The sequence below is a fragment of the Gossypium hirsutum genome, chromosome A07 (assembly GCF_007990345.1).
Source record: "Gossypium hirsutum isolate 1008001.06 chromosome A07, Gossypium_hirsutum_v2.1, whole genome shotgun sequence".
Lineage (NCBI taxonomy): Eukaryota > Viridiplantae > Streptophyta > Magnoliopsida > Malvales > Malvaceae > Gossypium > Gossypium hirsutum.
This window is the reverse complement of record NC_053430.1, coordinates 96,845,059-96,859,487: the sequence shown is the minus strand read 5'-3', so window position 1 is coordinate 96,859,487 and position 14,429 is coordinate 96,845,059. Positions and strand designations below refer to the sequence as shown.

At 32.5% G+C, this 14,429-nt stretch overlaps 2 protein-coding genes across 2 annotated transcripts; both read left to right on the top strand.

The window, feature by feature from the left end:
• Window positions 1-7,686: 7,686 nt before the first annotated feature.
• On the top strand, window positions 7,687-9,359 carry LOC121202833 (extensin). Its single transcript, XM_016891366.2, has 4 exons — window positions 7,687-8,001; window positions 8,099-8,131; window positions 8,350-8,865; window positions 8,958-9,359. Exons 1-4 carry the CDS (start codon window positions 7,942-7,944, stop codon window positions 9,015-9,017), a joined length of 669 nt encoding a protein of 222 aa, XP_016746855.2. The 5' UTR covers window positions 7,687-7,941; the 3' UTR covers window positions 9,018-9,359.
• A 1,625-nt stretch (window positions 9,360-10,984) lies between these two features.
• On the top strand, window positions 10,985-14,098 carry LOC121203778 (GPI ethanolamine phosphate transferase 1-like). The gene is made up of 8 exons (XM_041074232.1): window positions 10,985-11,221; window positions 11,280-11,355; window positions 11,560-11,751; window positions 11,838-11,972; window positions 12,387-12,680; window positions 13,019-13,140; window positions 13,719-13,780; window positions 13,897-14,098. The coding sequence occupies exons 1-8, from the start codon at window positions 10,985-10,987 to the stop codon at window positions 14,096-14,098; spliced, it is 1,320 nt and encodes a 439-aa protein (XP_040930166.1).
• Window positions 14,099-14,429: the final 331 nt, after the last annotated feature.

The following is a 14,429-nucleotide window of genomic DNA, read 5'->3' as shown; positions in this document are numbered from 1 at the left end:
TAAACAAATTTTATTATCGAGTGAAATAAAAACATGAAGTCGTAGTAAAAAATGTGAAAGCAAATTACATTGTTATACATGACAAAATCATAATGAATACAAAAGTGTAAAAATGATACGAGCAATAGCAACAATATAAAATAAATAAAAGTCAAACCTACAATCATATAAAATAACAATGTATATAAACAAATAAATTAAACATTCGTTCAAAATAATAATGAAAATGAAAATGAAACAAATAAATAGTAAATACGATTAAATATAAAGATATATATAGGCAAAAAAAATTAAAATGTATGTATATATAGATATATATATATGTATTTACAAAGGTTAAAATATGTACATATATATATTAAGAAAGGCATAAATATTACAAAACATAAGAAGGTATGTATGTAGATAAAAAATATACAGATGTGGATTATAAAAATAAAATAAGATAATATATAATATACGTATTTCAAAAAAAAAATAAATAAAAAAATAGATATGAAATAATAATATATATAATATATATGTTTTAATTATATATATAGATAGATATGTATATAAAAATGAGTGTTTACATATTAGATAAGTTAAAAAAAATACGTATATGCATAAAAACAATTATAATAATAATAATAACAATAATAATAGTAATAATAATAATAAAATTGCTAAAATATGGATTAAATCAGAATAAAGACGGAAGTACTGGGCGAAATCGAAATAAAAAACAAAAAAAGGACCAAATTGCAACGCGTGCTGAAAAGGGAAAGGCCAAAACTGCAAATAAACCACAGGCCCAAAACGCAGCGTTGAAATGGGCCAAGTCGGAACAAAATGAAATTGCAGGGGCTAAATTTAAAAAAGGAGAAAATATCGAAAAAGGGATCAAATTACAACACGCTGCCAAATCAGGGGACTGCGCGCGCAAATAGTCAAAAAACAAAAAAAACGCGGATCCTCCAGGTCGGGTCGGGTCGACACGCGGGTACAGTCGATCGAACGACACCGTTTGGACATTGGTGCTCCAGGTGCAAAACGGCACCGTTTCACTTCATTATTTAAATAAAAAAATCATTTTTTGCTTCATTTTCGTCCGAAATTTCAGAACACCCCCCCTTTTTGTTTATTTGAGCTCTGCTAGGGTTTCAAAAGAAGCCCATCCTTGCCGTCATCGCTCCACCACCGTGACCGGTGGCCACCGTCGCTCAAAAGGGGATTTTTCAGTCGGGCCTCAGACACCTTTTAAAGGCCATACCACCGAGACGTAGATACACCGAAGGAAGGAGGCTTTCGGCTTCCTTCTAGGTCCGATTCCGACGATGGTGAGGGATCCACGACCGTCAGAGGTTCCGATCGACTTCCTTTTACTCTTTTATTATATGAAAATGAAAGAAACAGAATCGAAAGAAAGAAAAATGGGTCAACCTTCTTTTCAGTTTTTGCTCTTCGATTTCTTGATATTCTCTGATGTTAGTGGTGTTTAAAAAATATTCCCTCTGTTAGGATTGTAGCATTTGTATATCAACTATCTTTTTAAGAATTGAAGAAAAAAAAATCCCATCCAAACATAATAGATCTGGCTTTTTATAGCCGAAAGAAAGAAGAGAAAAAAAAAGTTTGTCTTCGTTTCTGCTTGCGTGTTTGCCATCTTCTTTGCAGGTGATGTGACGAGGGCGGTGGAGTTGGTGGCTACCAGAGGAGTGGCGGTAGGTCTGGGGCAGGTGGCCGATGGGATATGCGGCGACAGTACTAGGTGCGGCGCTAGGGTTTCAGACTTTCTGAAACCCTAGTTTTGGCAGTTAGCTTACTGGGCTAAGACATTGGGCCTCGGGTTTGGGCCTGTTCTGTAATGGATTGGGTAGGTTAGGTTAATGGTAATTGGGTCTGTTTGTAATTGGGTTCCGGGTTAGGCTAGTTGGGTAAGTTAATTGGTTTTGGTTCAATTGTTAACAGGTTTTGTGTTTTGTTTTTGCTTGGGCCAGAGGTTAATTGGGCCCGGGCATGAAAATTGGGCTTGTACAATCATATAATAAGATGTAATATTCATTTATTCATTGTTGTCAAGTTAATATGTAATTTAAACGATGCGGACTACATGTATCAACTCGAACATTTGCTTTTTAAAATTACCACATTGCACATTGAAAAAAGTTAAAAGGCCTTAAATATAAAATATTTGGCAATAACTTAAGATCCACACAAGAGGCAAGTTCTGAGAAAAGGGTCCTAAAACAGGAAGATTTGATAGATTATTGTCGCATTACCAAACAAGTGCCATTCATTATTTCTTTGTTCCCTTCTTCAGAGTCAGCCTCTCACCAAATATAAAGCATCGGATGCCATCTTTTCCAGCAATCTTCATTACCTTATCCCACTCCATTTTTATCTTTCATTTTGACCCTTGCGGTTTGATAGTACTAATTTGGTTAAAATATGGTTCGAGTCCCTGTATTTTTTCATAAATTTGAATTTGTCTTTCTAGATTTATTTTTAAGAATTTAGTTATTTTATATTTTCAAATTTAAAAATAAAAATTTAATTATTAATATTGTTTAGATTCATGTATATTACTACCAAGTAATTTTTTAATTTCAAAATGATACAAAAATTTAATAAAATATTTGAAAATATTAAAAATATTTTATATTTTTATAATTAAATTTAAATAAAAATAGTTTTATTAATAAAATAATCCTCCCAATAAAAAACCACACATCACGATGCCGTCAAGTTCCAGAACCATTGGATTTGGATCAAAGAGGAATATGCTATTAATAGATTACTGTTTATTAATTATATAAATTATTAATTATATAAACTTTTTTATTACATAATTTATTCACATATCATGGATGTGTTATAATTTAATAGAATTATTATATTTTAATTATTTTATTTTATTATACTAATATAATATAAAAATATGAAAACTATATAAATAAAACAAATATGATTTTTTTTCTTCAGTCAAAATAAATAATAAATATATGAGAAATTAGATAAAATTATTTCATATATGTAGTAATGAAAAATTAAATAGTCGGTCCCGATTATATGAAAACTTTGGAAAATGTGGTTAAATGGAAATGAGGGTATAGGGAAAACACATGCTATATTTTATGTAAAAGAATGCATCCACGTTCATCCTCAATCAATAAAAATGGTAGTACAATGATTAAAATAACTCACTTTTCCCTTTTGAAGCTTTTCAGCTCATGAAAGTGACCTCATTTTTAGCTTTTCAGCTCATTCACTCATTTTCTAACATTTTTTTTTTCATTTTTATATTTCTCCTCTCCATTTTTTCTATTAAAAAAATATTACAAGCAACTACTTAGAATTACATCCAAGATTATTTGGAGGTGTTTCCAATAGTTGGATATCATTATTATTACTAACAGACATTTTAGTTAGATTATCAGCCACTTTATTATAATTTATGGAAGAATGATAAATCGATTAATGCACCATTTTAGCCAATAACATTTTTTATTCTTTTAACCAATGCGGAATGCGACACCTCTATAGCACTGCCCTGTAAACCTTGTACAGCTTCCTGACTGTTTGATAAAATAATCAATCTATCAAATCCTCTATCAAGTGCAATGTTAGAGTTGGGTGACTCGAATCTCATTTGATCTGGTCTGAAAAGTTCGAGGTGTAACTCACTTGTTAAAAAAATAAAATAGAGAGGCAAAATAGGGGACCTGTAGGGGTGAAGTATGGACCATGTCGCACAAGTTTAATCTGTATAGGACTATACATCTTCTATTAGACATTAATTATAACAGAGTTATTTAATCTTTAAAATGTGTATCGTTGAAAACTTAGTATATTGTGGTTTTTCAATATTAGTGAATTTCTCCTCCTCTGCCGTAGTTTTTTCCAGTAAGGGTTTTCCACGTAAAAACCTATATGTTCTTATTTTTCTTTTTTATTGATTTGTGATCATTCCTATTGTCATTATCAACATATATTATATCATGCAATCTCCAAACCATATTGAATATCCCACAATTTTGCATCTAAGATAAAACAAATTCTCACAAACAATCTCCAAATATTTTTTTTCATTTTTATATTCCTCCTCGGGGATTGGGTTTTCTCTCTGAACAGTGGGTGGCTCTACAAGTGTAGCCTTACACGGTCTACCCCTACCATGTCTACCTTGAGTGTTCATTATATTCTCGAAAATTTAAGATCTAAAGTATATCTGCAGTTTTCACATAAAAGTTCAAGCATTAGCTAAAGTATATCTGCAGTCTAAGGATTTCAGTTCATCTAAAGTCTCAAAAGTAACAATAACTAGAGTAGGACCGGCATCAAAGTCTCGGATTTAATTTCCTTCAGAAAATTAATTTTTCAAAAACTTATGGCATGATTTTCCCAAAATACCGCTTTTCAATACATGCATGCAGACTCATTCGAATTTGCACAGTCCGAGTTTTGTAAACTTGACTCTAATACCACCAAATGTGACCTCTTCAACCTGGCCTAAACGTTAGATCCAATTCAAGAGATTACATCGACCACTGAAATGGCCTAGTATGATCGAAGTTTTACAAAACATTTGTATTTAAACTTTCATTATCTCTAGAAGAAAATTTTAATTAATTTTCAATTCAACCAATACTTCAAAATTTATTTATAATTTAGCAGCGAAAAAGTGACATTTTCTTAGTTTTAATAAAATCTATATTTCACGCATAATTAATTAAAGTCCATATTTCAATTTTTAAGAAAAATAAATTAAATGTCATGTATGTTATATAAAATCAAAACCTAAGTCTCATGCCATAGTTTAGATTAAGTGGTACAATTCCTAAAATAATAGAAATTTCAAATAATAAATCCAAAATACTTCTTAAAAAAAAACAATCCAAACCGAGTCTTCAGTATGCCGAGTCTGCATCCTAACTTGGTAGGTTATCTATAAAGATGGAAATAAAAAGGGGGAGTGAGCTTATGAAGTTCAGTGTGAGTTCGGTCACAAGAAAACTAGAACAAAACAATAGGAAAAACATATGGGTTTAATAATTTTGAGAATAATCACAATCATAAAGCACTTCAAATTGACGATTTTTCATATCATCACTTCACTACATTATCTTAGAAATCACAGTTTTTTATGCATATGCTAATCAATGGCAGTACAATCTCAATTTGTCAGAAGGAGTCCTACCCAACTCCGCTACACACCTCACTTGTGAGTTCCTAAGAACTCATATATCATATCACTGCGGGTTGTGGATGAACCACTGTTGATTTGCAAATAAATTGTCACTTGTTGTGAATATACAACGTAATTGTAGGTAAAAACTGACACTAGGTTTGTAAAAATTATGAGTAGACCACTAATATTTTTAGATAAAAACATTTACAGACAAGCTGCCACTTGGTTCGAGATCAAACCACGTATTTGCAGTTACTGTCACTTGTTGTGGGTGCACAACATATTTACAAATTAAACAAATTGCCACTTGGTTTATGGACAAGTCACCACTTCTTTACAGATTATTAAACTGTTACTCTTCCTCCGTACAAATCATCCTGCCCCATGCAATGCAATATGACATACTTTATAACATAATAACGCAAACATCCATAGGCATGCTTAACACTTATTCCGTTCAACACTAGCAATAGACATGTTCATCATGTATTTAGCGGGGCGATAACAGTATTAACACTTACAATTTATCAATAACAATTTGAAAGTAGACATGATTAATTTCACATGTTTATTCATAGCACTATAATGATTCAGTTAAGCAATATCAGTAAACACGTTATAACAATAGTAATTTGAAAATATAAATTGTAGATTTCCTTATAAACACTATTTCAATGATCAATTAAGTGCACGAAAACTTTTAGGAACAATTCAGGGATCAAACAGGGACTAAAATAAACATAACATAAAATTTTAGGCAAAATTGTAGCAGACTGTGGTCGTGTGGAAATTGCAAAATTAAGCTACAAGGAAGGCACAGTCGTGTGGCAAGCTGTGTGGTTTACGAACTACACTAGGGTTTTCAGGGTACATAGTCGTGTGGAGGGTTGTGTCGTCCATTCGTGTGGCAGATCGTGTGGCCTTATTTCTAGATACGGTTTGCTCTGATTTAATTGTAAAAGAATACACACCTTTCAGCGGGGGTTCGATAGATTTTCCTCACGCTCGATCTCAATCCAATTCACCTAGATTCTGTCTTTCAACGGAAAATATGCTTGAATTAACAATTGAATCAAGATTTGCCAAGATTTTCAAGAATTCGACAAGCAACCGTAAAAGATTGATTAATCGGACGAAATATTATTGTTAAATTGCAATAATCCATAAATATGAAATCCTATTATTGATACGAAGGCACTTACCAATTCTTTAACAATGTTAACGGATGCTATGGATGGTAATCTCTAAAAGTCAATAAAAATATTATTTTATATAAAATCCATATTTCAAAATTTAAGAAAAATAAATTAAATATCATGCATATTATATAAAAGTAAAACCTAAGTCCTATGCTACAGTTTAGGTTAAGTGGTACAGTTCCTAAAATAATAGAAATTTTAAATAATAAATCCAAATTTTTTTACCAATTTAGTCGTTATTTTAAATATTAAAAAAAAGTATGAAATTGAAAAAATTAGCAAATGAAATTGAAAAAAATTAGCTTTTTTATTAAATAAAACAAATTTATAAAACTAAAAAATAAAGTTTATTTAAAAATGTATAAAATACAAAAACAAAGTACATGTGAAAAAGGTATCGCTACATGTTTGGCGGCACTCCTTTTGAAATTAAAATACTGGATACCACTCCTTTTGAAATTAAGATATTATTATTTAATTGTTATTTTATTTATTTTTATTAAAATATTATTTTTTTGAGGTGGTGTCGACTAATACATTGACAACACCGCATTTTACTATTTAAAATAACCTATTATCATGAATAGTTTGCTTTTTGCCCCATTTTCATAATTAATTGTTTTCATATTATTAATGTAAAAAACCCTAAATTGATCTCTCACAAAAATCAAAATAATCAATCATGATAAATAATGTGTTTCATTAATTGTACATAATTTTTTTATTGATATAATAATAAATTAAGCTTTTAATATTTACAGATTCTATCAAATTGATCCCAATTCTAAATATATAATTATCTTATATATATATATATAAAAGAAGATGTTTAAACTTTGAAAATTAACTTCAGTTTTTTGAATGATGAAAAACTTTAATGATGTCATTAATTGTCTCTAAGTATTCATTTTTTAAATTGGTAGAGATTAAATTACTTCAGTTTTTTTAGAGGAATTAATGTACTTAATATAAAAATTTAAAAAAAATTTAACATCTTCTTTATTCGTATATTTATAAGTGTCTATATCCATTTTACGACAGATAAACCTAATTATATCCTAACTAAATAATATTCGGATAAAACTTTTTAAAAATTTTAACTCCACATTTTAAATTTAATCTGACAAATAAATGAACTTCCACTTCATTCAAGTTAGTAAATACATGGATATCATATTATATAATCTTAAACATAATCAGGCAAGCTTATGACCCGAAGTCTCGAATGGTCGGATTTTGTGTGTCGGTTAATTAAATATGGATATGAAATGGCTGTGTTTTATTTGATAAAGCACCACTTTAGCAGACACAGTCCTTGGGCAGAGGGCTAACTTTTAAATTAACAAGGTGGTTGGATTGAATTGAATAAAATAAAAACTTTAATGTTTTTTAAATAAAATTTGAATTTAACTCAATTTAATTACCAAATACCTTCTTTAACTAAGGCGTCAGTGATCTGGTGAAGCTGGCAAGTAGCATTTATTGGACCAAGTAAATAGCAGCTGCAATCTCTATTTAAACCACAACCCAGTGTCTGACCAATGCACCAAAGGGTAGTGTGAGCTCTTACCAATGGCTTTCAAAGCTCTGCTGCTGTTACTATTGGCCACTTTTCTGCTTGTCTCAACAACAGTATGACTAATTCCTTTCTCATCTTTTGACTTAACCACAGAGTTTTTAGTTCTTGATGTTTATCCAACTCTCTCTCTCTCTTTTTTTTTTTTTGTAGGTTGCTTCCAATGAAGTGGGAGAGAAGACTGAGGTGATTTTTCAAACATTTATTTTACTGTTTTGTCTTGTCTAGGTTGTAACAATTTAAAACTTGGTTCTTTTGAAACAATCTGATTCTTGTTTTATTTTATTTTTATTGGATAATGTCTTTCTTGTATTTTTCATACTGAATGCTGTTAGCCATTGTGGTGCATAAGACCATAGTCTGTAAATGGAACTTTGCTAAATTTGTTGCATATCACTGTTCAGATTAAGTATGCTGCTCCTGTTCCAGTGAAGGCACCTATCCCTGCTCCACCCGTTAAGCCTCCCACCACTCCGGCACCGCCGTACAAGGCCCCAACTCCAGCACCCCCAACCAAGGCCCCCACTCCACCATATAAACCACCAGCTCCTGCGCCACCAACCAAGGCTCCTACTCCACCATATAAGCCCCCAGCTCCTGCGCCACCAACCAAGGCTCCTACTCCACCATATAAGCCCCCAGCACCAGCACCACCAACCAAGGCTCCTACTCCCCCATATAAACCCCCTACTCCCGCACCGGCACCTCCAGTCAAGGCCCCTACACCCCCATATAAGCCCCCAACACCTGCTCCAGCACCCCCAACCAAAGCACCAACTCCAGCACCAGCACCACCAACTAAAGCACCAACTCCCCATATAAGCCCCCAGTTCCTACACCTCCAGTTAAGCCACCAACAACTCCAGCACCGCCTTACAAGCCACCAAGTCCACCATTGCCGCCTGTTAGGACAAAAAAGGGTAAAGAAAACATCATTTTTTTACTTACCAAAACTCAAGGAACTTATCTGTTATCTTTCTGACAACAACCTGTTGGACAACTTTGTTGGCAGATTGCATCCCATTATGTGGACAAAGGTGCAAATTACACTCAAGGACTAACCTATGCTTGAGAGCTTGCATGACATGCTGTGACAGATGCAAATGTGTCCCACCAGGGACATATGGCAACAGAGAAATGTGTGGCAAATGTTACACTGATATGAGAACCCACCGCAACAAGCACAAATGTCCTTGAAAAACCCAACCAAAGCCCCCAAAAAACGACACTTCTTGAGTATGTGTTTTTCATATTGTAATAGCTGAAAAGCTTGCAGTAATAAGTTCTGTGAGAAGAGAGGAAATGGATGGATTTCTTGTAGTGTCTTCGTTTGTAATCCTAGAAGCTATGAACTTGTCAAATAGTTTTAATTAAACATATAACTGAAGATAAATAAGTAGTATATATTAAGTTCCCTTTTGTTCTCGTTAAGGAAATTGTATGTTCTAAGCAGAATGTAAGCCTAATATATGTTTATATTTAAACATTGAGAAATAAATAATAAATCTGAGTAGCATAAATATGGCTGTGTTTTAATTCTAGGCATATCACATCCTTGGAAGATATTTCTTAGGCTCTTAGCATCAAATAATCCATCGAACCCTCAACAAATAGAGCCTTGGAAGACTTAAAATGAAAATTATTTGGGTGTCCTTAGAATGAAGGATGAGTTGAGGTTTGGGATTGGGATTGGTCAAATTTTACTATTAGACCTTGTACTTTGTATAAATTGTGGGTTTAGTACTTTTAACTCTAATTTGGCCAATATGTGATAATATGTTTTGACACATCAAATTTTAAAAATAACCTAATAGTTATTATTTGGTTAGGATTAAAATTTTTAAATTCTAAAAGTACATGTACTAAATCTATAATTTACTCAAAGTACAAGGTCTAATGGTAGAATTTAACCTTTGAGATTTGATGAAATGCTTGATAAGTACTTGGTATTGCATTGGTGAGGATATTAGTGTCTGAGGGGGACGAATTTATAAATGAGAAATTAGATGGCATCCTTGGAAATGTTGAGTGGAGTATCCTCTTCCACTGTAGTATAGGGTTGGCAAATGGTGCTATAGGCTGGGATCATAAGAATGAAAATGGAGAAAAGACCTTCCAATTTCAATCTAGCAATGAATGTGAGAATATCATAAATGAAGAATGAAAGAATTTGGGAGAGGACTTGGACATGGATGGATCATGGAGAAATTGGAAGCTCTAAATTCCAAGGTGTTGGGAAGGAATTCGAGAATATTGGGAGGAAAGAATAGGGGAGATTGAAAAACTCAAAAAAGATATCGATGAAAGATTAGCAATGGAGGACAAATTTTGGCACCAAAGATTGAGAGTTAATTGGCTTCTGCATGAGATCTAAATACTTAAAATGATGTTGTCGTATAATTATAATTATAATTTATATTATTAAACATGACAGAAAATTATGATGTAATTACATTTTATTAAAAATTTTCATTCGGTTACTATGAAAAGCCCAAACACATCCTTAAAACATTATAAAAGCTATAAAATATATTTTAGTAGGAAATCACAAACTATTCACTTTGTTTTCACTGATGAGTAGAATTAAATTGATACAATTTTATTAATATCGAGATCTAGTTGGATTAAAGTTTACGAAAGATTCACTAATTATTGAGACTATATCTAATTAATCCTTCTATTATTAGATGGATCAATTTAATTCTTATACTATTTTTAAAAAAATCAAATAAGTCCAATTTATAACAAAATCAACATATTTAAAATTATTTTAATTGTTATTTAATTTCAAATAAAAGATTTTATTGCAAGCTTTAAAAATGTATGTTTTTTAAATAGTAAAAGTTAACTTTATTTTTATTATACCTCACCTAAAACAATATATTTTGATGTATTAAAAAGTTAATTTCCAATAAAAAAACTATTTAGTATTTTTCTTGTACAAATGAAAAATGAAAAAAAATAAAGATGTAATAGTTATGTTTCTTGTTGGTTTTCTTGCAAGAGTTTATAGAGAGGTGAGACCAAGTAACGAAAAAGATGGATGTAGATGGGATCTTGGGTAACAGAGATTCGAAGCTAGGCAAATCAAGCATACCCAGGAGACGACAATGGGTTAAAAGAAGAGAAACATGGCTGGTTATACTTGGTGTCGTCCTCCATGCCGTTTACATGTTAAGCATCTTCGACATCTACTTCAAGACCCCCATTGTTCATGGCATGGATCTTGTCTCCCCTCGCTTCTCTCCTCCTGCTAACGCCTTGTTCTTCTTGTTGGTAAACCCACCTTTCTTCTCTTTTTAGGGTTCAACCCCCCTTGGTTTTGTTGAATAAGATTGATAGTGAGAAATGGCTTGTTGAGTTTGATGCAAATCTGGCAATTCTGCTAATAGAAACAAAGAACCTTTTGGGTATGTTAGTTATTTTAGCTTTGTACTAAAAGGCTAAGCTTTTTATATGAAAATGGAGAACTCAATGATGGGCTGTTCATGATTATTGTGATGCATCTACAGTTTAATGTTTGAAACATTTCATTTTCCTGAAATGATTACTCATTTTTTAATGTTTAGTGTAATTACTAATTGCTACGTTTTGGTAAAACCATATCATTGCAGCGGATGGTTTACGTGCTGATAAATTTTTCGAGCCAGATTTGGAAGCGAATTTCAGAGCACCCTTTTTAAGAAATGTGATTAAGAATCAAGGTCGATGGGGAGTATCTCATGCTCGGCCTCCAACAGAGTCAAGGCCTGGACATGTTGCTATAATTGCTGGTTTCTATGAGGACCCTAGTGCAGTTACAAAAGGTTAATGTTTTAAGCATTGTTACATCACCTTGGTGGAATCGACCAACAAATTTTCCCCTTTGTTAAGCTTTTCCATTTGATTGCAGGATGGAAAGCTAATCCAGTTGAATTTGATTCGGTTTTTAATCGGAGCCGGCATACAATTTCTTATGGTAGTCCAGATATTGTTCCAATATTTTGTGGTGCTTTGCCGCACAGCACTTGGGCTACATATCCCACGAGTTTGAAGACTTCGCTACTGGTCTGCTTAAAATTCTGTGAAAGGCAAATTTCTCTTATAAATTATGAAATCGTTCTAAAAGAAAAGAAAGAAGCTTAAAATGAAAAAAAATAATAAAAAGAGGGTTCTCATCAACTGTTCTTTTTTGAACTATTAATTAAATACCTCTGCTAGTAATTTTGGATACTGCTTCTTTGCTTCCAATCATACCTTGTTTATTTCTATTCCAATAGATTACATTGATATGAACATGCTTTATATGTTAATACCTTTCAAGGTTTACAACTAAATTGTATCAGCATTCTATATATTTGCTTTCTTGAAATCCTTGTATTATGATGCTTACTAATGATTGTATTTCATCTTTATGATTTTCACTCTTGTTCGATGCTTATTTCAATTGATGTAAATGCAGATGCATCCTTTTTGGATGAATGGTCTTTTGATCAATTTCAGAGCCTGCTGAATAGGTCTAATGAAGACCCAAAGTTGAAAAGGTTACTTGAACAAGATAATCTTGTTGTATTTCTGCATCTACTTGGTTGTGATTCAAATGGTCATGCACATCGTCCCTTTTCATCTATTTATCTCAACAATGTAAAGGTTGTTGATCATATTGCTGAACGTGTTTATAATCTTCTTGAGAATTACTACAAGGACAATCGTACATCATATATCTTCACAGCTGATCATGGAATGAGCGACAAAGGTTGGGGAACTCTTTTATATACTTCACCTTATTTACTTTTGTTATCTTGCTCTAGGTTGTATGACTGAAAATCTTTTGATATGACCCCCATGCTCGAGATCTCCTTGGAAGTAAGGTAGTAAGGTGTGTCTACCACTAGGCCATGCCTTGTCCATTGTAACATGTAACTTTTTACAAGACCAAAACTAGTTTTCTACTTTATCTTTCTTCCTCTAGTTCTATTTGTTTTCTTTGATCGTTTCTAATTACAGATTCTGACATGATTAGCTTTTGATTACTAGAAGTCATGGGGATGGGCATCCTTCAAACACTGATACCCCTCTAGTTGATGGGAGCAGGCGTAAAACATCCCAGGCCAGTCACTGCAAAAGATCACTCGGATCATGTTCTTCGTTTTATTGATCAACATTTGCATGACGCGCCAACACCTAAAGAATGGGACCTTGATGGCATCGAAAGAGTGATGTCAATCAAGCTGATATTGCACCGCTCGTGGTTGTTTAATGTTGATAAAAAAAAAAAATCCTGTTTAAAGTATTTCTTTGAAACATGTTAACCCCACTGAACTGATCTCCTTACTTTTTGCGGCAGTCAACTCTCTTGGTTTGCCTTGTCCAGTCAATTCAGTCGGGAATTTACCTCTTGGTTATGTTGACATGAAAGAGGCGAGTCTGAATATTTTCATTAGAATGCTTATTTTGAGATCTATTATGAACTTAGGATGTGCTATTTTATACTCTGATGGAGATCAACTAATTAGGTATTTTGGTGCGGCTAAACAAGTTTTCATTGCAATAAATGCATAGAAAACTGATGAAAAATATTCACTATTTAATGTTCAGGAGGAAGAAGTTGAAGCTGTGCTAGCTAACACAAAACAGATTCTGAACCAGTTTCTGCGCAAATCACGTATCCTTTTCATAAACTAGTTTTAGTTCAATGCAGTATGTACTTAATTTGTTTTCCATAATTCCTTGAAAAGATTTTATATTACAACATAAGATCATTGTCTATCTTTAAGTTTTGTTCCTCATGAAGTTTGGACTTAGATTTGTTGACCAGAATGTTGTGTTTCATGTTTTCACTCAGAAATACCCTTTGTAACTTTTTTAAACATTTACCTGATTTTGGCCAACTGAAATCTTATACTTCTTATCTACATGTTTTTTATTCAATTATTGGATATTCTGTTTGATTCCGTGTTAAAATGTGGAAGGTGTTACTGGATTATGGATTGGCATTCTGTAACTCTTTTCCTTGACAAACTTAGAAATAAAGCAATCACATTCACTGTTTTTCAAGCCTTTCAAGCCACTTGCGTCTTACTTCTCTATGTTGAATCAATTGAGGAATTGCTAAGTGCTAGAGACTATAAAGCTGCCATGCAGCTATCAGAAAATCTAGAAGCTTGGCACTGAAGGGACTCATTATTTTCAAACTATGATTTGCTGATGCTGATGGCCACGATTACTCTGATATATCGGTTGGATGGTCTTCTTGTTCTTCATGTCTGCAAGCTATACTTTATTGCCAGGAGATATATTTAGAAAGGAGGAAGCCGTCCGAGAATCTAATCAGAAAGTAATGTCTATGTAAGCTTAATCTCTTTTAAACTTACTTTTAACGACAGAGGGAAAAAAAAAAGGAAAACAAATGGAAAGTTTTCCATGAGTTTATATAAATTGGAAAATCCCAAAATGCCATTGTGGTAAATAGGCAACCTTTCATAAACAAATTACGCTTAATACT

Bases quoted from the DNA above. Each gene is read 5' to 3' on its own strand.
- LOC121202833 (XM_016891366.2), top strand. From the start codon at position 7,942: ATGGCTTTCAAAGCTCTGCTGCTGTTACTATTGGCCACTTTTCTGCTT. The intron at 8,002-8,098 runs GTATGACTAATT...TTTTTTTTGTAG, and splicing joins TTCTGCTTGTCTCAACAACA to GTTGCTTCCAATGAAGTGGG. The intron at 8,132-8,349 runs GTGATTTTTCAA...ATCACTGTTCAG, and splicing joins AAGTGGGAGAGAAGACTGAG to ATTAAGTATGCTGCTCCTGT.
- LOC121203778 (XM_041074232.1), top strand. From the start codon at position 10,985: ATGGATGTAGATGGGATCTTGGGTAACAGAGATTCGAAGCTAGGCAAA. The intron at 12,681-13,018 runs GTTGGGGAACTC...TGATGGGAGCAG, and splicing joins TCATGGAATGAGCGACAAAG to GCGTAAAACATCCCAGGCCA. The intron at 13,141-13,718 runs GTGATGTCAATC...TTCCTCATGAAG, and splicing joins ACCTTGATGGCATCGAAAGA to TTTGGACTTAGATTTGTTGA.